Below are 25,524 nucleotides of genomic sequence, written 5' to 3' on the forward strand. Positions count from 1 at the left end.
GGGACGGGCCGGGTGGAGGCGAAGCCGCTGCGGGGAGCGGGGATGGCGCGGGGTCCCCCGGGAGGAGCGAGGCGGGAAGCACCGGTAAGCGGAGGTTCCCGCTGCAGCACCCGGGGGGGCTCCGGCCCAGCCCCGCTCCCAGCAGGGTCAACGCCGCAGCCGCGGCTCGCTGGGGATGAACCCGGCCCAGGGACCCCCAGCTGGTTCCTTGGGGTCGGCCGGGGCTGAACCCGGCCCAGGGACCCCCAGCTGGTTCCTTGGGGTCGGCCGGGGCTGAACTCGGCCCAGGGACCCCCAGCTGGTTCCTTGGAGTCGGCCGGGGTTTCCCGCGCTGCAGCTTGTGCCGGTGCCTCTGGGGCTCTCACTGCAGCAGAGTCCGGCCCCGGCGTCTCTGGGACCCCTTTGCTCAGGGGGGGTGCCGTTGGGTCCAGCTTCACCTCCTGAGCCAGCTCGGCTCCACCGGCCCCTCCTCACTCCTTACGCTCTTGTCCCCTGAACGCTTCAGCAGGCCAGAGGGGAGCTGGAGGTTGTTACTGGTACTGATCCTTGCTGCTGTGGCTCGGGACATGCGCCGACTCCTTTGGCAGCCAGTGTGATAGGAGATGTGGCTTTTGGCAAGTACCCGTGTCCCACAGTCGCAGGTTCATGGGTGGGGTTGTGGTGGCTGCTCACAGGGCCCTGACAGGCTGGAGAGGTGGGTTCACAGAAACCTTAAGGAATCAGAAGAAGTTCAAATGCTGTGTTCTTGGGGCCACAATAACCCAAACGGCAGCAAAGGCCCATTCTCACCCCTGTTAGCCAGGTTGTGGCAGCAGGTGCCTCGTTTGTGACACCATATCCCAAATAGTCAGTCTCAGGGCTCCCTTCTGAGAGGCCTATAAACAAATCAGAGTGCGCCCAGGGACACCCCCTGGGTGGGTGGGGGCCAGGGTGTGCAAGGGGAGGCTGGGGGAGCTGGGCTTGCTCAGCCAGAGATGGAAGTGAAGCTCCAACAGCATCTCCCCCTGCCCAAAAGGGTCCCAGAGGGGCTGAACTCTGCTGGGAGGGGCACAGTGAGAGTCCCAGAGGCACCGGCACAAGCTGCAGTGCGGAAAATCCCAACTGGATATTAAGAAAAGGTGTTTCCACATGTGAGGATCAGGACCCAGAGTGGTGGGAGAGTCTGGAGGATCCATGCAGATATTTAAGTTGGACTGGACAAGGCCCTACGCAGACTGCTCGAGTTTAACTTAGTTGGACGAGGCTTGCGCAGGTCCGTTCCAGCCAGAGTGATTCAAGGACTTGGGCAAACTGAAAGTGTGCCCCTGTGCCCGCTACTCTGCATTTTTACAGGTGCCACATTAACCTCCATACTTGCCTCATGCCTCAATTAGCTGCTTCTGCAGCCATCATTTAAGTGACTTTGCAGAATTCAGTGCTTGTCTGTTAATAAAATGGGCAGCGGGATATAACGACCCCTAAACTTGGCAAAACTGCTTTGGAATAACTTCAGAAGCTGCAGTGTGGGTGGGCTGCTGAAGCCAGTGATTTCAGCTGCATCTACAGTCTGTCAGCACACAGACCAGCACTTCTTACAATGACTTGGTGACTTCTCCACTGTCAGTGTAATTTTGAGATTGAAAAATCCTCTCCTGGCTGATCTACGTTTAAGGTGGGGTTTGTACCAGGGCAGATAGTTCAGGCATGATAACCAGTGTCTCTCTTTATTTCCTCCCCTTATGTGTATTTATGCATGCTCATAATATAACCAGGAAATGTTGTTTCTGCAGGTATATTTTCATTTGTAGTGGTAAAATAATAACTTACCGCCTTCATTTTTGCACTGACGGAGCTCCCTTGGGTGGGAGTATGAGCGAGTTCCGCATTCACCATGATGTCAATGAGTTGCTCAGCCTGCTGCGCGTACATGGCGGGGAAGGAGCCGAAGTCTACATCGATCTTCTGCAGAAGAATCGAACGCCGTACGTTACCACCACTGTCTCTGCACATAGCGCCAAGGTGAGCGTCCTTCCAAAGGAGAAATTAGAGATAAAACGTTCCTCAGAGTGATTTCTCTTGGCCAGATGTGAACGAGAGATCTTGACTTCTGTGGGTGCAGAAGCCAAATGACTGTCCCAAGTGTTTTCTGAGAATAAGGATGAAATCATGTTGGTAAAAAAAGGGGGTAATCTGATGTGGAATCTCTATTTTGGGTATAAAGTAGAAAGATCATGTCAGGAAAAAGGTAAAATCCTTGCATCATGCAGAGATGGGTAGAAGAACATGAGAAGGATTGTTAGAATGAGGGTGAGCGGGAAGTTCAAAGAAGGAGCTTATTTTGTGCTTGTGATGGTTGTTTCAAATTTTAATTTGAGGGGTTGTCCTCTGGAGGAATAAAACAAATTAAAAATAGTAACTGTATGAAATGTGATTTTATCAATAAATACTTGACCGAGTATCACCTAGGTATTGGGGATTAAAGCCCAACACTCTGATGACCAGGCATACTTCTGTGGCTGTAATACTGCTTTTCATTGTTGTTTTTAAAAGCAATCCATCAGTTAAGCTGTAAGTGCTAGAAAATTGCGAACTCTGTCTGAAAGTTCAGATCTTTGTAGCCTGAACTGCCTGTTTTCTTTAATTCCAGGCTTATGTATCATTTACCCTGACAGCTGCAGTTCACAGACTTGGGAACAATTTCTTCCCCAAAGGGCTGTGGGGCATTGGAACAGGCTGCCCAGGGCAGTGCTGGAGTCACCATCCCTAGAGGGGTTTAAAAGACGTGGAGATGAGGTTCTCAGGGACACAGGGCAGTGCCAGGGGTGGGTTAATGGTTGGACTCAATGATCTTGAGGGTTTTTCCCAACCAAAATGATTCGATGATGCAAAATGATATTGCTTCAGGCAATGTGCAAAGTGAGCCCTGCTACAGATCCCGTGCTTGCCTTCATCTTTTCTTTCCTACAGTCCCTTCTCCATCACCTGAAGAGCCAGGGCCCCCACTCTCCTCCAGCAGAATTACTTGCAGGAGACCAATGCTGCAGCGTTCAGCCCAAAACCCATTCCCTGCAGCACTTCTGTGGCGGCAGCAGCCGCACCGTGTCTTCATCCTCACACAATACTCCTCCTTTGAATACTGTGATAATAATCTGCATTTAACGTTTAATATTAATGTGGTGTTTTACAGGTCAAAATAGCAGAGTTTTCTCGAACTCCTGAAGATTTTTTGAAGAAGTATGATGAGCTGAAGTCTAAAAATACAAGACATCTAGATTCTTTAGTTTATCTACTGTCAAAACTCACAGAAGACAAAGAGGTTTGTTTCTTCTTTAGAACTGGATGTATTATAAGTATTCAGCAGTAGCAACAAAGCAATGATTTTAAGTATAGCACCCTTTGTGATGACAGTGTTCAGCAAAATGCATTGAAATCAACAGATAACCAGTTCTAGCATTTACTTAGTTATTTAAGCACTGCCGAAAATGATAATTTTCTTTATATAAACCACTAAAACATGGGAAATGGGGACAGGAAGACCTGTGGTCTGATTCAGCACAGCCATCTTATGGTCATGTGTTTTTTGCTTTAGCACGTGCTGCCCAGTGTTCACAAAATCATTTGGTTTTTGTGTATGTACAGACACTCCAGTATTTGCAACAAAATGCTAAAGAAAGGGCAGAACTTGCAGCAAGTGCAGCAACTAGCGGCAGCACAAATTTTTCCATTCCCTCATCTACTTCCAAGATCTCTCTGCAGGAGCTGGAGGAGCTACGCAAGCAGCTGGGCAGCGTCGCAGCCAGCGCCAGCCTACAGCAGGTACAGTTTCTTCCCAGGCTTTGGGCACAAAATCGCTCCATTCTGCTCATGTGAACAGCCGTGCTCTTAACTTCTATCATCTAGTGAATGACCAGGGAAGTGATTGTTGGAAGTGATTGCTTGGCACTGGTGAGGCCCCACCTCAAATCCTGGCTTCGGTTTTGGGCACAAGAAAGCCCTTGAGGTGCTAGAGCGAGCTCAGAGGAGGGAACGGAGCTGGGGAAGGGGCTGGAGCACAAGTGTGATGGGAGCGGCTAAGGGACCTGGGGGGTTCAGCTGGAGAACAGGAGCTGAGGGGAGACCTTCTGATCTCTGAACTGCCTGAAAGGAGCTTGGAGCCAGGGGGGTCCGGCTCTGCTCCCCAGGAACAAGCGCCAGGAGCAGAGGAAACGGCCTCAAGTTGCGCCAGGGGAGGTTGAGGTTGGATGTGGGGAACAATTTCTTCCCCAAAGGGCTGTGGGGCATTGGAACAGGCTGCCCAGGGCAGTGCTGGAGTCACCATCCCTAGAGGGGTTTAAAAGACGTGGAGATGAGGTTCTCAGGGACGTGGGGCAGTGCCGGGGGTGGGTTAACAGTTGGACTTGATCTTAAGGGTCTTTTCCAACCAAAATGATTCTACTTATGAACGTTCCTATCTGTGCAGATAATGTATTATAAATTATCTCTCAAAATTTATTAGTCGGATTATATTAAATCCTTGTGCTGTTCTTAATAAAAGTGGCCTTTTTGTATTAAAGTTGGTTAAGGCACATCAAGTTTAGGCCACAACAGTTCTAACTGGCAGAAGTTAATGTCATTTCGTTTTTCCATTTCAAACGACCACTTGAAGCTGTGCTGATGCATTCCTGATGTGTCCTACCAAGCTTTGCTCACGCAAACCATTCTATGAGTCTATGATCTGGTTTCATTTTGGCAGCTGGAGATAGGAATTACTTCATGTCTCTGGATTTCCAAGGTGTAACTTTCAGGTAGTCCGTCTCACTGAACTGGCTCTTTTATAGTCCATCCACATGTGCTGCTGAGACCTTACCCAGCTCTCTTGGGTTGTGAGGACTCCCACACTTTGCACAAAGCCTCAGAAGCTTTTGGACTTAGATACCTACTCTGCTCTCTCATAAGTACGCATGGTTCATGGAGATGCTGTGATGGTGAGATCCATGGTTTGTGAAGCTTTTCTTCCACCTCATTGCTCCTTGCCAGTTGGAAAGATGTGTTGCTGGCTGCCCTAAGCAGAAGCTTGTTCGTAGAGCCATGTTGCATGGGGCCAGCACTACAGGGAGACCTTCCATTCCAGGTTTTCCTTTCATGACTTGGAGCTCAAGATGATACAGAAAGCGCACAGGGCGTTTTGATCTTTTAGCCAATGTCTGTGTGTCCAGATCATGACGGACAAGTAAGATACTGTGTACTACTTCAATAGAGGAATATTTTCTCACTGTGTGGGTTTAATTATAAAGGAGTTCAAGTTGTTTACCCGCCTGAAGGACTACAATAAGATCCACAATTTTATGTGAAGTTTAGTCAGCCTTTGAATTGCAGGCAGCTAACTTGGTGCTTCTTTCTTCTCCGTACCCTCCTGTGAGAGACCTGTTTCTGTTAGGGGAGCAGAGAAATCAAGGTCCTCCTAGCAGATCCCCCATTTACAGAACAAGTAGGGACGTTGCTTTGGGCTGCTTCTCTGACCTGAGGGCGTTGTACTGATGTTACGCCAGCAGTGACCGCAGCAAACGCGCCTGGAGCCAGTGCTGCTTGGAGGAGCGGTCCCGCTGCTGTTGCTCATGTGCAGGATTTCAAGACCCAGCACCGGGCAGCCCTGAGAGTATGAAAAATGGCTGGGGCCAGCCCCAGCGTTCATCAGCTGCCCTTCACATGTAAGAACACTGTTCTTTAAGATGCAAAGCTCACACGTATGTTTGCTTCCTTCCCAAATCCTGCTGAGACCTCTACAAGAGCAAAGTGAGAAGATCCAGTACATGTCTCATTTCACGTACACATCTGTGGAGCTTCAGAAATGGCATTCATAAGCACGTGCCCCTTGTTTGTGTGCGTGGAGCACTAAATGTTCATGTAGGTTGTACATCTCACAGGCCTCTCCAACTGATGATTCATCTTGCACTCCATTTATTTTAGTGTCAGAGACACAGAGCCAGGGGTGGAAAGTCTTTTGGCCTTTACGAGCTCACTTCCTTCGCTGCCTCCTATTCAGAATAACAAAAAGTCCATAGTTTTCCAGCCATCTGTGTATGGATTGTCTGGACTGCAGCTGCTCAGTGCAGAAACAAGTTCAGAGGTGTTTTTTAGCCGCTCTGCAAGTGCCCCTTGAAGATGATGTTGCTGCTTCTGGAAGGACTTTGCTGCCTTTGTTGCGGTGCGCTTTACAAACGAGTGATCTGCCTGCTGGTTGTGCATGTCCCTGTTCGTGTGTGCCATAGCACCCAGGCTGGTGGGGAGGGCTGCAGAAAGGTGGTGTTTGATGTACCCGCCAATAAAAAGAAGACCAACTATACGAAAAATCACCTCTGAAGCACTGGGATCAGTAGACTAGATGGTACTGGGAGACTAGATTCTACACCATGCTACTGAAACATCAGCTATTCTACTTTCTGATCTCAGGTTATCAATGTACAATCCACTTCTGTTTAAAAGTCAAAATTTCTTGGACTTCTGAAGACCTTGTTTTCTCATTTCTCTCTCTCTCTTTTTCCAACAGCCTCTTGAGCTTACACGAAAAATCCTCCGAGATAAGCAGAACAAGAAGAATTCTGGTCAGCCTATTCCAGTATTTCCTTCCTGGGTGTACGAGAGACCCGCACTTATTGGAGATTTCTTAATTGGCACCAGTTTAAGCACTGACGCAACGGTACCTATAGGTACGTGATACACAGGGAAAACTGCATACACTTTTTGTGTTTTATACTTGTTTGGAAGTGCCGTTCAGATTCCATCACACTCAGGATGAAAGCAAACCCTGGCTCCTTGTACTCTGCAGGTGGAGAGCGGGGTTCAGAAAACAAACCCTACACTTATTTTGCTCCCAGTGTTTCTGCTGTGCTGAATTCCAGCCCCACTGTTGATCCAGGGGATCTAATCTGAGTTTTCCTGTCCTTTTTCTCTCTTGAGTCACAGCCTCTCTAAAATCCGGAGCAGCAGGGGACTAATCTCACCCTATGATATTCTGGCTTTAGGCTGGGCTGTGTATAGTTTCTTACTCATAAATTGGATTTCAGTACTTTTCTTTGGAAGAGAACAGCTGAGTTAGAGACTCATGTTTCCATTCACCAGAACTGTGGAACTACAAGAAACTTCTAGCCTTTTCCTTATGTGGATTTGGGCTGCACTAAGGGGGACATGAAGTCAGTCGGCACATTCTTGGAGGTGCCCTTCAATAGCGTGTCCACCGCTGCTTTTCTGCCAGGGCCTTTAGGGCTGTGCTGTGACGGTGTGTTCCTGGCAAATTCAGAGCTGTTTGTTGTCTCACGTACAATCCTACAAATAGAGAGGGCTTGTTGCCTTGTTCTGTGAGACAAACTTTGCTGTAGTTAGTGCTGTAGCAGCTCTGTTCCCTGATCTTGTGATGCACTTGATTGTATTTTGAGTTGAGTCCTTTATGCTTCTTTGCATCTGGTTTACAGTTGACCGCACCGTTCAGAGACCCTACAATTTGCAGGTAACATGCAGCTTTTGCTGTGCTGGCCTTTCTTTGTGTCTGTATTTGAACTGTTTTCTTGATATTGGAATATTTCAGTGGAGGGGAGGTAGGGGGAGTTGTTGCCAAGACTGGAACTCTTCAGGTCCAGAACAACTGAGCCCTTTTGGGTGGAAGGATCAGCAGCACAAGCTGTGGGTGATCTTCTCGTGGCCACAGATGTTGCATGTGTAGCCCTGTCTAATTGATCTGCTTTGGGTATAAATGAGCAAAGGATTCTGTTTTCCTGGAAGGCAAGGCAGATGATTTTGGAGTTGACCCTAATTCAGTTTTAAACTATTTCTCTGTATCTTGATTTAGCTCTGCCTTTGTTCTCTTTGAATGGTAGTAGGTGTTCCTTTCAGGGTTCGAGTACTAGATTGAAACGATGTGAACAGACGATCGGGTGGTACTGCAGCATGTTCTGATTGTGGTGTTCTTTTTCCTTCTCTTTGAAAACAGGTACTTTGCCATTAGCCTCCCAAGAATCCATGATTGTGGAGGACTTGCTGTACGTTCTGATTGGTGTGGATGGAAGATACATCACAGCACAGCCTCTCGTAGGCAGGCAGAACCGAGCATTTTCAGTAGATCCAAACTTGGACTTGTCCATCAAAGAGCTGGTGACCAGGATTCTTCCTGTAGCAGCAAGTTACTCTGCTGTCACCAGGTACCAAGCTGACTTTGTCAGAGGGCATGATGTTCTTCTTTGAGCATCAGATTGTGGAAGAGAGAATCTGTCATTGTGCAGATGTTCACTTCCAAGCTTAATTTAAACACCTGGAGATATAAAATAAAAATGACAATTTATTTGAATTCATTTTAGATACATTTATTTTTACTGGGTTTCTCATTTGTGTTGCTGGTTCAATTCTTCATTCATCTCACCTTCACTTTTTCCAAACTTGGTCTTGATACATTCAGGCAAAGTGCAAATAGGAGATGTCTGCTTATTCTGGCTTGCCTATTCCTACTCTGCTATGAATTTCTCCAGGTTTCCTGCTTTTTATATAGTGGTTTTGCAAATAAATCTAGTTCCCTTGCAGTTTGAGAGGTGACCTCTGCCCATAGCTTTCTGTGCTATGAAATGGGGTGACGAGAAATGGGCAGGGGGGCACAGAGCAGATGTGGGACCTGAAGCTCCAGCTGAAGACTTTTCAATACACAATCTACTTGCGTGCTTGTACAGTATCCCAAAGGTAAAATTCCTGAAAATGGTAGAATGTGCCTTGCCTGAAAGAGTTTTTATTTTGCTTTTTACAGGTTTGTAGAGGAGAAGTCTTCCTTTGAGTACGGACAGGTAAATCATGCTCTGGCTGCTGCTATGCGGACTCTGATCAAAGAATACATGATACTTATTACCCAGCTGGAACATCTTCAGAGACAGGGACTTCTGTCACTGCAGAAGCTCTGGTTTTATATCCAGCCCACAATGAGGACACTGGAGATTCTTGCTTCACTGGGTGAGTTTCAGAAACGCAGTCATTGTGTTTTGACAGGTACAAGTGGATCTCTGCACATGGTCCCCTCGGTGTCGGAGGCTTTTGGACTTTAAGCCGGCACGTACCTTTTGTGTCTGCCTGAGTTCAGTTCTCCTTCCCTGGAGCACTGGGATTGGTTGTTGCCTTTTGAGATTGTGGATCATTTTGGTTTTCATTTCAGGATGTAAGCTTGTGGTGTCAGTTTTGTGTCTTATATCTGTATTTTTTTCATTTTAGCTACATCTGTGGATAAAGGGGAGTGTATGGGAGGATCAACCCTGAGCTTACTCCATGACAAGACTTTCAATTACACGGGAGACAGCCAGGCCCAGGAGCTGTGCCTGTACTTAACCAAGGCAGCCAGCGTGCCTTATTTTGAAATTCTGGAAAAGTGGATATATCGAGGCATCATTAATGATCCATACAGGTAAAGAACAGTTAAGGAATTAAAATGAAAAGCAAAAATTAAGAAATACTGTTCAGGTCTTTGGCTTCTGCTTTGTTTGTGCGCCCATCCCTCTGCTCTCTAGAGTCTGCATAGCCAAGGGGTTGAGCCCTCTTCTCATGGGGCACAAGCGTGATAACTCAATCAATCTGTTAAATGTAGTCCACTAATATGCTAATGTGATATGAGCTAACAGTGCTCGGAAGGTTCTTGCCTTTTATAGAATCAAAGGATGCATCTCGCTGTGTTTAATAGTTTATGCAGCATTTTTGCTTCCCATATTTTCAGAATCCTAAGGGGTGTAAAACTCAGGTTAAAAAAGAAAGCCTAATGCTTTCCTGATGGTCAGAAGGCAAAGGCCAGCTTTCTCACCTCTACATAGACAACCAAAAAATGTTCAGGTTTGGTTTGTGAACCCTACAAAATTCTGTTTCTGTCATAACCAATTGCAGATTTTCATACACACTCTGCTTAGTACTTCTCTTACGACAAATACAGGCTAATTTCAGATTGAAATGTATTTTCATGAGACCGTATTTCTGATAGATCGTGTTACCAGTTTACAGGTCAAAAAAGCAATCCCCATTGTACCTCTTCCTGCTTCTAAAGATCTGCTTTAACTGTTCAGTGAGTTCATGGTGGAGGAACATGAGCTGCAGAAGGAGAAGATTCAGGAGGACTATAACGACAAGTATTGGGATCAAAGATACACCGTTGTTCAGCAACAGATTCCCTCATTCTTGCAGAAAATGGCTGACAAAATACTAAGCACAGGTAGGTAGAGATATGTTTCTGATGTAAGAAGAATCTCAAGACAAGCGTTAGCATTCTTTGTGTAAAGTTAATGTCATTGTACTTTGCCAGTTGATGGAGCTGTCCAGCTGAACTTCTCAGAGAAATGGAAGAATCAGATTTAAAAGAACTCCAAAACCAATAAATAAGCCAAACCATGGGCAGGGATCCAGCCTGTCTTACCGCTCCGTTTTGTAGGTTCAGTTTTCTAGCAGCTAGCTAGGTGGAGCTAGACAGCTCAAGTTTGATCATGCTCAGTGTTAATTGGGGTGCTGAAATGAAGCATGCGACTTGGTGGCCACCATTGTTCTCTTTCATGAGTAAAACCCCCCAAAAGCTACATCTGAAGCGCAGCACCAGATCTTCAAAGTTTCTGGCTATCTGCAGAGATGTTTTGCCACCACTGGGAAACAAAACCATATCTAAATCTCTCCTCAAACATGATGCTAAGTGTGTAATTTAAAATTCTATATTGTCTTTTGAAAGGTGTCTATGTCCTTTCCATCCTTCCGTAGAACTTAGGCCAAACGTTTCACAGCGTATCTTCTGCTGGAAGGTCTGAAGGTTTCCCTGTTGGATGTAAAGTGGGTATATACGTGGGTCATTCTTTCTTTTTGCTTCTAGGGAAATATTTAAACGTTGTGCGAGAATGTGGACGTGATGTTACCTGCCCTGTAGCTAAAGAGGTCATCTATACTTTAAAAGAGCGAGCATATGTGGAACAAATAGAAAAAGCATATAACTATGCTAGCAAAGTTCTTCTGGATTTCCTAATGGAGGAGAAAGAGCTGGTGGCTCACCTAAGGTTTGATTTATTTTACTAAATGCACGTTAAATAGATTGGTTCTGATAGTGAACATATAATTTTGAAGTTAACTCTCTTCTCTTGGGATATTATTGATGTATTCTCTCTATTTCCATTAGAAATATGGGGTTTTTCCTAATGTTGTCCTTTTTTCAAGTTAATTGTAATAACCTGTATTTTCATTCTTGTAACGCGTTTAGCTGAGAGCAAATGCAAGTGCATTCAAGCACGCAAACTCCAGCTTTCTTGGGGGAATCAAGCTTTTATTTTATTACTGTCTTCAGAAAACAGTAAAAATGGGAATCTTAACTACCCAGAAGACCAAAACAGCAAAAAATAGGTAGGAAATTGTAGTTGATAGCTGGTTGTAAGATAGTGTGTCATTGGGCTGAGAGCTGGTACCAGAGGTTCTGCTTCAAACCAGTGAGACAGCGTGAAAGAAAGTGGTCAGAGCTTTGTGGGACAAACCTGCCTTGCACAAGAAGATGCCAACTGGTCTGAAAAAGTTGTAGCCGCAAAAAGTGTGTCTGCTCCAGAGCTGCGAACACTGTGGCTTATGCCGAGAGAGGTTGGAGGAAGCCCTGGTGGTCCATGGTTCACTCCTGTGAAACTGGTACTGCCCTCCTGCCCTTTGAAAGCCACCAGAGAACCTATGAAAGCCACCAGAGAACATGCCTGGTTCCATGAAAGCTTAGAAGAGCTGTCTGAAACCTGTCAGTCATTAAAGAGGTTCTTCCTTTGGGTGCACTCTATTAACACCTGGCTCCATGCTTGGTGTCACCGCCTCAATTTTGGCCTTTTTGATAATAAGATGTGGAGTCTCCTTCTCTGGAGACATTCAAACCCACCTGGATGTGATGCTCTGTGATCTGCTCTGGTGACCCTGTGTTAGCAGGTGGGTTGGACTGGATGATCTCCAGAGGTCCCTTCCAATCCCAACTGTGCTGTGATTTTGTGATTCCATGATTCCTCGCCTTGCTGATGGTTGTCATCCTTCCAAGGCTTCTTTGCTTAATAGGATTGTTTAAAAGACACTGGCTTCCAAAGCTCTGGTGGCACATGTCCTCTGTTGAGCTCATCTATCACAACGTAGTTGCAGATGAAGCTGTTGCTCAGCCTCTCCAGCTGCGCTGGATGTCTGTAACCTCTTGGAACCAGATCATTCAGCAGCTGGCCTAGATATGGGTCATCTGCTGGGGTACAAGTGCAGGGGCAGCTGGTTAAGGAGGAACCAACCTACTGAGCTTCCAGTGTGTGTGGGCGCCTTGATGGTTGTGATCAAAACCCAGGGACCTGTGACCACTTCTCAGTGAAGCAGGAGTACCAACTCTCTCCACCATTGTAGAAATGTTGGTTGGAGGGGACCAGCAACCTCAGCAGGTCTCTAGTTCAATCTCCTGCTTGACATGGGATGGTCACCAGTGTTAGGTCAGTTTTTGATTTGGGTTTGCACCTGTAAACAGTAAGTGTCTCACTCCCCAGCCTGTTGTGTCAATTCCTCATGACTGGGGGAGTTTTCTTGGTTCAGGAGAGTAATGGCAGTTGGGGGCTGAGCATTGTCCCAAATTGACAGTGATCAGGAGTCTGCGACCACATTCTGTTAAGGCTGTGCTTGTCCTAGTTTGGCTTTGAATACTGAACACAGATGGATGTTTGGCCCAGCACTAAGTTAACCCTCAAACTCTCTGCTGAGCTATGTTCAAGCTCCTGGCCCGCTGCAGCTAATTCTTCCTGCTGTCAAGTGAAAATTAGATTTATGCATCCTCTTACAGCAGAAGTCAACGCAAGTACCTAGGGTGCTTAAAAAAATCATCACAGATGATTCTCCTCTTAATTGGCAACTGCCTCTTGAATGGATCTGCACATCGTGGAGGTTGGGGTGGTGTTTGGGGTAGCAGGATGAGCTTTCACCCAGAAATGTAGTGCACGTTGGTTTTTTCTAAGGTGCACTTTTCAAGGAAAAAAAGAACAGCAGTAGCAGCCCTGATCTGACTGCACAGAAGCACCTTTGCTGAGGTGGAAGGGAAGAGGGGACACGCATAGAAGACGAGTCTCAAAATGAGTTATTTATGGCTGTGTGTAGCGTATGAAGAGGAGAATTTGTGATCAAACCCAGCAGGCTGGCTGAATTGATTGGTTTTGATCCTTTAGGTTTAATATGGATTAATTTAGGCTTTAAAAAACATAATTGATTTTCCCTGCGTTTTCTTGAGCAGATCTATAAAACACTATTTCCTGATGGATCAAGGGGACTTTTTTGTTCACTTCATGGATCTCACAGAAGAAGAACTTAAGAAGCCTGTAGACGACATCATAACTACGAGGCTAGAGGCTCTGCTTGAGTTAGCTCTGCGAATGAGCACAGCCAACACAGATCCCTTCAAGGACGATTTAAAGGTAAGAATGTCTGTAAGCAGAAGGTAATTGAATTTGAGCAGAAGGCCCGCCATGATTTGGGAATATCTGCGTGCCTTTAAGAACCTGCTGAATGTACAGTGAAGGAAAAGAGAATTGATAGATGCTGTCCTTCCGTAGGCTTCTCTGGGTGACGTCCACTTTTATCCAGATTAGCAACTGGAAGCACCCACCCTGGACAAAGAGCTTCTGAACATGGAGAAGGTGCTTTTCCTTCCTAGGTGGTCTGATGACTTCAGAATGACTGATAATTTGCGCTTCTGACACACGTCTGTTGCTGCGCGGTAGTTGTGAGTTTCCCGTGGCGTCATTTTTTTTCCTGCTCTTCCTTTATAGATTGACTTAATGCCCCATGATCTGATTACGCAGCTCTTGAGAGTGTTGGCCATAGAAACGAAGCAGGAGAAGGCCATCATCAGTGCGGATCCCACAGAGCTCACTCTCAGTGGTCTCGAAGCATTTTCCTTTGACTACATTGTGAAATGGCCTCTGTCCCTTATAATAAACAGGTAAAGTATCAATCCACTGAAGGGAAAAAATGCAGAAGCTTTTGTATGGGGTTGAAACACATTTCCACATAGCAAAATACTGGAAAACCTGTATCTTTAAAGTGGCATTGTAAGTTGCTGAGCAGTAGGGAATGCTTTGGGGTTGGTGGAATATGGATTGTGTCTTCAGAAGAGCCCTACTAGACGGTGCCTAAGGCATGATTGGAAAGTCAGTCTTTCATCTGAGATGGTGTGAAGATGTAGATCAAAGGATGTTTTATCAGCTTGGTCCCTGGTTTTACTTGTGGCTGGTCACCCAGTTTTCATTTGTCCATGGCTTTCTGAAGTATCTCCCCTGGAAATATGAACTCTCATGAGAGGGTTTCCATGGAAGAATCGAGCATTTCTCAAATGCGGAGAGCCAAAAAAATTGCACTTTCTGTTATCTCTGATTGCAGACTAGAAGGATACAGGCTGTTGCTAGAATTTCTATAGCCAGCTATTTTGCATTTAATTGAGTTCTGAGGGACTGAATGGTTCATATTTTCTTCAAGGATTTGCCCCCGTTTCTCTGGAGAAACCCTGGCAAACCTGTGACTGTGAGCCAGGGGTGTTACATGAACACAGTGACAGATACCAAATTGTTAAATACATACGATTAGCTTGTCCCTCGATTTCCCCTTTAAAAAAATCAGTTGATACAGTGGGACTTTTTTAATGACCTGGTGAAATGATGTCTCTTTCTTTCAAATGGAGTGTGTTAGCTCTGCTGGTAGCCATGGCAGTGAAAATACGACTTGGTATGCTTTCACAAACTGTATCGACTGGAGCTCTGTAGACCACCTACACTGAAGTGTCTGAACGCAGACCTGAATCCAGGCCTCGAAGCTATAAATAAGCATCCCCATCTGCTTCTGACAGAGCGTCACTGGCGGGGTGATGCTGCCTGTAGCTTGGTTACAGCTTTTTCATCTTCTTGGAGAATCCTGGTGCGTTGTTTTGGCGATGGTAGCAGCCTCGGCGCAGTGGGAACGCAACCACGGGCTTTCAGTCTCTGTCTTGGTATCGGTGTTTGTGACCTTTCTGCAGGTGGCTGGAGGGAATTGAAGAAGGAGGCTGGTGATGTACCCACTGGCGGGGGTACGGAGGAGGGACTCCTTGGGGAGAAATTCTTGGGGATGTTTACAAATGTCTTTTTTTTTGTTTCAGCGCGGATCTGTGTGCGTCTGAAGGCGTAAGGAACATATTGTGTAAAGTCTCTTTGCCTTTGAGCAGCCTTAGCCTTCTCAGCTTAGTCTGTTAATCAGAACATGGCTTAATCTGGGTGGGTTTCTCCTTTTTTTTTCCAGGAAAGCGCTGACAAGATACCAGATGCTTTTCAGACACATGTTCTATTGCAAACATGTGGAAAGGCAGTTGTGCAATGTTTGGATCAGCAATAAGACGGCCAAGCAATTCTCCCTGCATTCAGCTAAGTGGTATGGCCTTTTTCTCTGCTTGATCAGCTGTGAAGTTTTGGTTCTCCATCTTGCTACTTAGACATGGATCAGATCATTTTGATGTGAAAAAGATCCTTATGAGTGAGTTTCTTACAGGCTGAGAGAGGTCAAAATATAAGAACTTAGGTTTCAGTAGGAATTGTCTGCTCAATAATCGTTGTGCTGCTCGGCTCCTTCCTCTTGGTTGGCGTGATGTTTTGAAAAGGAAGAGATGCTCTTTAGGGTTAGCTGAAGAGTTACCACACAGGCCATCTGTGCATGTACCATCTTGGTCACTACTTAAGCATCAGCAAGATGTGTGAGGACCACGCTAGTTTACAAGCAACATCCTCTTCTTCTGGCCTGACCACCAGCAAGGACTCGTGCCCTTCACACAGCTTGGCTTGGAGTTTTGCTGTGATACAAATGGAATAAGGTAAAATTGGTAGGGTCTTTTCCCAGGATATCATTCTATCTTGTTCCACCTGTGAGGGTAGATTTTCATCTTTGGGTCTGCACCCCAGGTGGTGAGGTGCCTGTTTGGAGAGGTGACAGAACCCCAGAATGCCAGGTAGGACCTTCTGGCTCGTCAGTGGCGCTGAGGTCCCCTCAGCTGCCTTGTGCTGCCCTCAGCCAGTGTGACTGTAGCTCTGGTTCTCCTGTAATTGTAGAGGTGTTAGAGACCTGTGAGGGTCTCTGGTCCAACCTCCAGCTCACAGGACAACTGATCAGCAGGGGATGGGGCAGCCGTGGTTGAAAACCCCTGAGATGTGGATCCCGCACCTCTCCGGTGACCTATCCCAGTTTGCTGAATAGTAGAATCCTAGAATCACAGAATAGTTTGGGTTGAAGGGACCTTCAAGACTCATCCAGTGCCCCCTCTACCATGAGCAGGGACATCTTCACCAGCTCAGGGTGCTCAGAGCCCCGTCCAGCCTGGCCTGGGATGTCTCCAGGGATGGTTCATCCACTTTGCCATCACAGAGCCCGCATGAACTAACGTTGATAGAACCTCTCTGTAATCCCACTGTTCTGTTTTTAAGGTGAAATCACATTAAATACCCTAGGTAGCAGGTGATTTGATTAAATATTTGGATCCCCTGCAAATGCTGATGCAAGGCATAGAATATTTTTTAAGTGTTCATTTTCCAAGGCTGGAAAGAAACAGGAGCCATTTATCCTGTTAAATTTTGCCCGGATAACCAATGCACGTCTCAGAACTTTATACTAGTAAAATTGCTTTAATTTTTAATCTGAAAATTTGAGTTGAATATAAGCAAATATTTAAAGTAATGGTCCAGTCTGCAACAGGTTCGAAACTCTTGACTCTAGTAATTGAGGGAAAACCATTTGAATATGTGGAAAATAATCAGAGATGGTTTGCATTAGCTAGATAATTCATCTCAGTCTGCAGCAGAGAATTTGCAAGGACAGAAATATTTAGCTCTGCTTGACTGTGCAAGCCTGGTGATGGTTCTTCATGGCGTTTGCGAGCTCTGAGCTGCGTGGGTGTGATTTCTCCCCTAGGTTTGCTGGTGCTTTCACACTGCGGCAGCGGATGCTGAATTTTGTACAGAATATCCAGTATTACATGATGTTCGAAGTGATGGAGCCAACATGGCACATTCTGGAGAAGAACCTGAAGTTGGTGAGTGTGTGTGCTTGAGAGAAGTTGGAACAGAACTTGTGGTTAATTAGAGCAGCTGACTAGTGGTCCATTCCTCAAACTTGCTTACTTTGCAGCATAACCTTTGCGATGGCTGCAGTGATTTTCCTTATCCCAAGGGACACTGCGTTCCTCATGGTCCTCCCCAGCTTCCTTACCCTGCAGTGCTGCTCTCTTGGGGCTGGTGTCTGGGTGCCCCAGCTGCTGCCGGGGAACAGGAGGCAGATGTAAATCACCACCTTATTCCTTCTGGTGATCATCCTGCTATCAGACAATTCTGGGTTGCACATCTTTTTCTTCTTACACCATGAAAAACATGTATCTCATGTACCAAACAGCCCAACACTCCTACAGTCTGCATGAAGCTGCAGCAGCTCTCTTGGCAGCTTTCTGATGGGCCTTGTGTGTCTTCAGCATCGGCTGACCCTGTCTTAGTTTCAGCTGTGTACCAGTGAGTTGTTCTGGGGTTGGATAACCAACGTTTTTGATGCTCTGTCATCCTTTTTCATGGAGAATTTATAGGAGGCATCAGGTGTAGGATTGTGGGCATCTCTGCATGTTCTTGACAAGGACTTTGGAACAAGAAGACGTTTTATGTCAAGTCCCTGAATGATCTGAGAGAAGTGTACTTGCTGCTTAATTTTGTTCTAAGTTTAGGTTTGGAAAATATAACACTCAGTTTACTTGAATTGAGCCACTTGAACAAGTTATCCGTCCTGCGTTCTTCTATACTGGTTTCAGGTAGCGCTTGAGAGAGATCCCTCTCTAATCTCTCTCAGCCATTGAGTTTTTTAGATCCTTCAGAGATATAGGTGTGTCACAGCATTTCTATTTCAGTTCCAAAAAAGAATTTGGCATTTTACACTGTTTCTCAGAGGAGTCCATTCCCAAGGAACATCTGTAGACCAAACATTTTTGATAGCCCAGGGCAGGATTTTTCCCTCATTGTGGAATATCTTTGAGCCTCTTCAGCCTGGCAGAGCTGCTGAGATAGGTATAAAATGACTTTGCTGGCACTGGGGAAAGGTGTTTCTGTGGCTGTATGGCAAGAAGCAGATCTGTTTGTGCCCTCACCATGTGCTTCTTCATTTCTGAAACCTTGAGGGCTGCTGCAGCGTTCTGTAGAGCGTTTCTACCATTGCTTTGTATGAGAAGGGCCTCTCCAAGTATTAGTGCAGTAGTAACGACACAAACCTGCCCATGATGTGAATACATATGCAAGTCATTACTTGAAACCAAGACACTTTTTGGTCAATTCATCCAGGTCTTTGAGACTTAATCCAAATGTACTTTTTCCTTCCCACCTTCCTCAGTGCCCTTCAAGGCTTTTCAGTCTGTAGGAGATGGAGCACGGCCTCTCGCAGCGCCGGTGCAGGAAAAGCCAGGCTCTGGAGAAGCTGTTTCAGGAACCACGTTGTTATGCAGCCCTTTAAAAGAGCTGCTCACCAGGGATGGCTTGTCCCCAGCCACTGGGTGAAATCTTGGTTTAAATAAAAGCATCATTGATTTCCAAGCAGAAGGTTCAGAACTGGCTCTTTAACCTCTGCAGCCTACATACTGGAATAGTCTTTTCCTTTCATTTGCTTTTTAGGAGGAAAAAGGCTGATCCTCACTGGTCTCACGTTGTGCCTTATGGTGGCTTTGATTTGTCAGACTTCTCTCTTGTCCATTTCCACTTGAAATTAAGGTGCTTTCTTCCGAAAATATAACTAGTATATATATCTTGATCTTCACCTCACCATTGTCTTCGTCAACACAATGAGCATCTTTATGGCATTAGAGAGCAGCATTTATCCCTGTTCTGTGCTAGTTGTTTAAAAGGTTATGAGGGGATTTTTTGCCTTTGATCCAGATGGAGCATTGTGGATACCTTGGCAATTTTAGTCCTATGGCTCTTTCCTAAGCTTGACTTGTGTTCTCGACTTCAGCACATCCCATGATTGTATAGAGTGAGAGGGGGGTTTTAACCCAGCGCTTAAAACTCGAGAGTACAACAGCCCATTGAAATAGCAGAGCTGGGCAAAAATCTTACAGAAGACTTGCAATGTTGCGTGTTCCTTATTGTGATCCTAAAACATGTTTTGGAATAACCTGCGTGTTTTAAGCCTCATAAAGTTACTGACATTTTAAGGTTCTTTGATTTACTTTTATTGTGGAGGTGAGACTGGAGTGGGCCTCCTTTCCAGGGGAGGGTTTGGATTGTTAAGGAAAGCTTGAGAAGGTGATGTGACAAATCCGAGGTCAAAAGCCTGCGAAGGGCTGTTGAAAGCAGTAACACAAATACTGTCTCCATCTCAGGATGTTTCTGGAAGCTGGAAGGTACATGAGAAGTATCTCAACACATCCTAGAGCATGTCTTCAAGGTCGCTGTCAGGGGCAGGTGCTGGGTTAGAGCTTTGGTGCAGTCCTGGTTGGTTTGTTCATTATTGTACTGTGCTGTTACAGGCATCTAATATCGACGATGTCCTGAGCCACCACACGAGCTTCCTGGATAACTGCTTGAAGGACTGCATGCTGACCAACCCCGAGCTGCTGAAGATCTTCTCCAAGCTGATGTCTGTCTGTGTCATGTTCACAAACTGCATGCAGGTACGTATGGCCTCCCCACTCTGACCCCACGCTGCCAGCTGCTTTGGCTGCTGACCTGCTGTGACAGTCCCGTTTTACATAGAATCGTTTTGGTTGGAAGAGACCCTTAAGATCATCTAATCCAACCATAACCTAAATCTAGCACTAACACATGTCCCTAACAGCCTCATTTATACATTTTTTTAAACCCTTCTGGGGATGGTGGCTCCACTGCTGCCCTTGGCAGGCTGTTCCAATGCCCAACAACCCTTTCTGGGAAGAAATTGTTCCTAATATCCAATCTGAACCTCTCCTGGCTCAACTTGAGGCCGTTTCCTCTCATCAACTCGACCCCTCTTGTCATCGATGCATGTGGAAGAGCCTCCGTTCCTCCTGCCAGCACTTTAGAGCTTGACTGTTCCTTATCCTTTCTCCCAAACAGTTTCTCTGGCTTCTCCCCCCACAAAATTCTCTGTGCTCTTCTTTTTAGTGTTGGGTTCATATGAACCAAATTCAGCCAGTTCTTCAGCAGAACGTGAGGTACGAGTTGGAGGGCTCTGTAGTTTTTAGGGTGCTCTTTTGAGAGTCAGGTGAGGACTAGTGGTTGGACCCATAGAGACTGATCTCTGTGGGTACCCCCTAGCCAGCATAGCTTCAAAAAAAACCAAACACCTTCCTTTGGGTTTAGTGTTTTTGTGTGTTAACACTGTAAATTGAATCTCACAGTTGGCTTTCATGGTAGTTAGCTAGCTGTAGGCCTGGCACAACTGAGTCAGCCTCATGCTTTGCCATCATGCAAAAAGAGGGATCTCACCATCTGCCCAACCCTCTGCCCTTCCAAGAGGTTCACCCAGAGCATGAAGCTGGACAGTGAGATGGACCGGCTCACCTTAGAGCACGGCACGATGCTGGGCCCGCCAACGGAGGAGGAGCGTGCCGAAGAGACTGCCAAGAAGAAGCTGACTAATAAGGTGGGACATGGGGTGGACAGCTGGGCCGGAATGCCGTCTGGCATTGTCATCTGGTCAGAGTGGCTCTCCCACCTCTTGCAGATAGACCTTCCTAGTTTCCAGAGCACCCGTGGCCCCAAAAGCAGAATCTTTGCAGATTTGGGGGTATTTCTGAGGGCAGTGTGGAGCGCTGATGGTGTTTCAAGGCCTGCTTTGAAGACCCTGTCTCCCACAGCGCTCCCTGCGCTTGTTTCGAAGTTCTCAGCTGTATTTTCAGCTGTGCAGTGGGTACCCACACACAGCTTTTCTGCAGCTCTAGAACTTTCTGATTTCCAGAACTAGCATTTTGTGATGAGTGAACCAATAAGCTGTTGGGTGTGACTCTTCCCAACCCATCCCTTTCGTATCTGGGGTATTTGTCTTGTCCACGTTTCTCTGTCTAGATGCACACGTATTTTTGTGTGGCACGCTCCGCAGGTAGCAGGCTGCCTCCTGTCCTGCTGAAAGCCCCTCTCTGGCACAGGGAGGGTCTGTCACGCTACAAGGCAGTCACAGTGCTCCTGAGGTTCCAACCTGCCTTAGGCAACGCTCACTTTCTGCTTCCTGGCTTTTCTTCCTGCTCGGAAATAGATAATGGCAGCATGTATTTGAGGATATCCCTACTGGGATCTACTCTGGGGTTCTCCCAGATAGGCACAGCAAGGTTTTTAACTACTGAGGACCTCGCAACTGCTTTGAAAGGTTTATTTTAGTGGCTGAGTGACTGTTAAGTTTTATTGCAGTATTTTTGAGCAGGTTAGGAAATACAAAAGCAATAATTCCATCTCTTTGTCAAGTGCGAGTCCCCAAACACATGGTGCCACTTTGCGTCTGTCTTGGTAGCTTTTAGCAGAGCATGCCGACAGCTTCCACCTGACATCTGGCTTCGAAGCAACGATCAACAAGTTTGATAGCAATTTCTCAACACATCTGCTGGACCTGCTGGACAAGCTGAGCGTTTACAGCACCAATGACTGTGAGCACAGCATGCTCAACATCATCTACAGGTGAGCTGGTGGGTTTCTCTCTGTAGCTTCTCCTCCTGTGGTTCCCAAATTGCGCTCAGGAAAGATAATTGCTGTTTAGAACTGTGCATGTCTGCCCCATCAGTGAATACACTGAAATCACAAGAGATGATGCCGCTTGGCATTTCAACCCAAGGCTTTAAAAAAATCCCGTTTAAATGATGTGAAATTTGTCTATTAATCTTGTAAATGGAACGCAAATGATTGTTTTCTTGGGATTGTCTCAGTTCGTAGACAGGAAATAAGCTGAATCTTGAATACAGCGTGAGTATACCACGCTAACTCCATGATCTGGCCACTTGGACACCATTGCAGGTCACACAGGGCATGGCCAACACAGTGTTGAAGACCAAGTCGTGTGCACTCTCAGTACGAGAGCGTCCTGACCCTACAGTCCTTGAGTCTTGCAAAGAACACCCATTGTCACCTTATTCAAGACGTCAACAATGTCAAGTCCTTGACTGGTCTTTACATGATACAACAGCAGAAGTCCTGCAGGCTTTAGCACGTGTAAGGTGGTGTCCTCCTTCCAGCACTGCTCCTACACTTAGCGTGAGAGCTTCACCCCTTTCATCATGGCCTCCCCACCCTTCTGTCACCTTCATGCTTCTGCCAGCATGGTGGGCCAAGCTGATGCTGCGCCGTGGAGATGGGCTGCGTGTCTTGTTCGGTTGTGGGTGCACGGTGCCGTGGCCAGGAGCTGTCCTCCACCTTTGTGTTTCACAGACAGCACGTGGCTGTTAGCTGTGGCAGGAGGTGACTGTGGAACCCCTGGAGCAAATTCTTCCGAATATGGAGAGGTTGTTTTTTACAACTGGTACTTCCTGCTTTGGGAGAAGGGAGAAGTGTGGTGATTCAGGCGGCTTGTGAGAAAACAAAATGTTTCCGTTAGTGGTTTGCACCGAGCTGCTACCAGCTCTTCAGAAGAAGGTCTGAGTCCTTTGCCCACTGGTATCTGCATCCCCTAGTTCCTCTGCAGAGGAAATACTGGGTCTTTCTGCCATTAGGGCTGTTGTCCCTGCCGTGTCCCCCAGTTTGGACTGTCTGGGACCATGTGAGTCTTCACCAAGACATTGGACACGGCTGGACCATTCCTGACAAACCAAGTGTCCCCGTTTCCTTAACTGCAGTGCTGTGTGTTACCGGGCCACACGCAGCGTGTCTTTCCGTTTCTGCAGGCTGCTCGGTAACATTTTAAAGCGTGGAAGTCCCACCGTGAATGCCCAGACATGGCATTTAGCTCTCATTCAGTCTGTAGAGATTCTTGGATTGAGTCCTGGACTCTATGGCAACAGGAACCCAAGAACCAGAGTGGAGACAGTTGCCATCTGAAAGAACATCTTTGACAGAAAGACAGAAGAGTTTATAAGACGTAACAGTCTTTTCTTTTAACCTTTTTATATGACCGCTTGCCAAGGGTGATAGTCAATGTGTAAGATAGGCTAAAAAACATCTCTTAATATTCATAATTCTGGTATTGCGCTGTCAATGACGGAGCTTAGAGTAAGTCCAGTAGGAGAGATGAAGTGATGCAAACCCCAGCGAATAAAAGTTCCAGCCATAAAAGAAGAAACTGAAGTGTAAGCAGCGTCGGAGGAAGCACCACACAAATTCTTAAGAGGTGGTTATCGAAGATAATTTAACCCTAAAAGCACAGCTGAAAGGGAAGCCGTAAAAATCTGCAATTCGAGGATTTTGTAATAAGGCAACTTTAGAAATGGAACAGATCCTCAAAGCAAGGATGTAAGTAAGTCCTGGCCTCATATTTGAATCAAAGTTTGGTAAACGTGCCCGTCTCAGTGTCAGGTTTCCTTTGTACAACACTTAAAGGATGAAAGAGATGTAAGCTTTTTAACTAGGAGAGAGCAACAGACAAATTCCATCTGTCGAGGCTCTGTTTTCCACAGCCACCAAAAAATGTCAAGGAACAATTTGTTGCCGTTTGTGTAAGGTTGTTAAGCAACATGCAATTCAAATATTGTGCCCATTCATTTAGTATTGGAACAACTTAATTTGAGAAATGAATAGAGTAACTTTTGTGTGATTCACAGCCTTATACCGACTACTGCCTGGTGTTCCCAAGACACATTTTTGAGAGCTGCACATGTCTCAGCTGGGTTCAGAGTGCGGAGATCTGCCTGAGGAAGGTCAGGGTGGTTTTTTGGCATCGTTTTGGATTATCAGGGAGACAGGATTGTGACATTACTGCTGTTGCCCGCTTTGGAGAGGCCTTTACAAGTACCAGCAATACCCATGATCTTGGCTGAGCATATTCCAGCTGGTTACTCGTCATCTTGAAACATGAATCTGTTGGAAGGATGCTTGTGTTAGCAAGGAGGTGGTGGTAATGACAACTGCAATGTGGCATGGAACTTACTGTGGGTAATATGGTGGATTTCGTACGAGAATCAGTACCGGCGTCAGTACCGGAGTTCAGTGGTGTGGTGGTGGGAAGTGGCCAGGAAGGTGAGGAGCCCTCAGCCCTGGCACCGTGTCCCCGAGTGACACGTCTCCAGGGTGGTGTGGTCAAGCTGTGGCTCCAGAGAAGAGCTACAAGCAATTGATCTTTCCCGATGTATTTTATACGCCCGTAAAGAACAGGGGGAATCTATCCTGTTTTCAAGGCACACTTGTAACACCAGTGGAACGAAGCAGGTGTCCCCGCTGTGTCCACCCAGCCTGGGACAGTCCTGTGTGGGGTTGGAGCTCCCTGTAGTGTGGCCACGTTCAGCGGATGCCCTGGGAGATGTTTCTTCTTGGGGGAACACGGCCGGGTAGGAGCGTGGCCGTGGGCAGTGATTGTGGCTGCTGGCAGGGCCCGTGCTCAGCACGTCCTCCACTTCTCCCCGCAGTGAGAGTTTCACACCCCTCATTTCAACCAGCTTTCTCCTAGATTTCATCTGACCCTATAAAAGAGTCAGTTTATTTTTGCATCTCCTTGCTGCCTGCGAGCACCTCAGCGAGCGCGTGGGCCGCAGCTCTTGGAGCTCCGGGAGGCGGCAAGCCGGCCAGCTGCTGAAACTAGTGGCTTTTTGTCCCTCAGGTTGGACTTCAACGGGTTCTACACAGAGCGCCTGGAGCACATGTCGGCCGAGCGCAGCCAGAGGACAGCGCCCCTGCTTCCCCGCCTGGCCGTGCCTGCCCAGTGAAGCGCTGCTGCTGCTGCTGCTGCTGCCGCCATCCTGCTCAGCCACCGCATCTTCTGCACCAGTGGAGAACCGGACACCAAATCCCTTCCACCTGGGAGTGCTCGGTTGAGCATTCTCTGCACTCACAGTGCAAGCTGGGAACGAACCGTGAGGCTTGTCGCAGAGAGACGGGGCAATATTCAGTCTCCTCAAATGCATGTAGTGGGTTTTCTCTTCTGAGAAGCTTTTGTCAAGTCCTTGTTTGTTTGTTTGTTTTACTACATTGTAAAATGATGTGTTTGCGTGTTGTAGAATAAATTTAAAAAAAACCACAAAACAGGGCTTGTTTTATCTTAACAGAACTCAGGTTTTAGGGGACTGAATTTTGGCCGGCTCACAGACACCTGGCTCAGCTGCCACGCAGTGTTATTTTGGGAAGAGACCAACTGGAGGGTTGCTGGAGTGAAGCTGCTGAGCTGCTCTAACGCATGAGGTGAGGTTCACAGCTGGTGGGCCGGTGTGTGACGTTCATATCATATTGGCCAAGTCCCCAGCAGAGGACTTTCAGGGTGTCTTGCAGAGTTGTACAGGGCTGAGCACCTGTGGGTGACCTGCCTTTCCCTTGCCTTCTCCTCTGCAAGGGCCTTAAAGGGAAGAGCCAAGTTCTCTTTGCATTGGTGGCCTAAAGCTGCTCCTCCAGCTTGACGGAGGGAGAGAGACCTAAGGAGAGGATGGAGACCACCAGTCATAGAGTCATTTTGGTT

General features: G+C 46.7%; 1 protein-coding gene across 3 annotated transcripts; it reads left to right on the top strand.

The window, feature by feature from the left end:
• The first annotated feature begins 20 nt into the window (after nucleotides 1-20).
• Nucleotides 21-25,084, top strand: TUBGCP2 (tubulin gamma complex component 2). 3 transcript variants are annotated; one of them, XM_080348287.1, is made up of 18 exons: nucleotides 21-84; nucleotides 1,770-1,998; nucleotides 3,167-3,295; nucleotides 3,619-3,795; nucleotides 6,506-6,665; nucleotides 7,943-8,150; nucleotides 8,744-8,943; nucleotides 9,199-9,388; nucleotides 10,035-10,180; nucleotides 10,823-11,003; nucleotides 13,220-13,400; nucleotides 13,755-13,927; nucleotides 15,256-15,384; nucleotides 16,912-17,032; nucleotides 19,496-19,639; nucleotides 20,461-20,589; nucleotides 21,451-21,614; nucleotides 24,676-25,084. In XM_080348287.1, exons 2-18 carry the CDS (start codon nucleotides 1,849-1,851, stop codon nucleotides 24,779-24,781), a joined length of 2,688 nt encoding a protein of 895 aa, XP_080204413.1. In that variant the 5' UTR covers nucleotides 21-84; nucleotides 1,770-1,848; the 3' UTR covers nucleotides 24,782-25,084. The 3 variants fall into 3 exon arrangements, with proteins under 3 accessions (XP_080204413.1, XP_080204412.1, XP_080204414.1); XM_080348286.1 differs by lacking the exon at nucleotides 21-84 and adding an exon at nucleotides 1,061-1,332; XM_080348288.1 differs by lacking the exon at nucleotides 21-84 and adding an exon at nucleotides 1,061-1,332 and having other exon boundaries at nucleotides 3,736-3,795.
• Nucleotides 25,085-25,524: the final 440 nt, after the last annotated feature.

This window comes from Nesoenas mayeri (assembly GCF_963082525.1).
Source record: "Nesoenas mayeri genome assembly, chromosome: 7".
Taxonomy (NCBI): domain Eukaryota; kingdom Metazoa; phylum Chordata; class Aves; order Columbiformes; family Columbidae; genus Nesoenas; species Nesoenas mayeri.

Bases quoted from the DNA above. Each gene is read 5' to 3' on its own strand.
- TUBGCP2 (XM_080348287.1), top strand. From the start codon at position 1,849: ATGAGCGAGTTCCGCATTCACCATGATGTCAATGAGTTGCTCAGCCTG. The intron at 3,296-3,618 runs GTTTGTTTCTTC...GTGTATGTACAG, and splicing joins AACTCACAGAAGACAAAGAG to ACACTCCAGTATTTGCAACA. The intron at 8,944-9,198 runs GTGAGTTTCAGA...TTTTCATTTTAG, and splicing joins GGAGATTCTTGCTTCACTGG to CTACATCTGTGGATAAAGGG.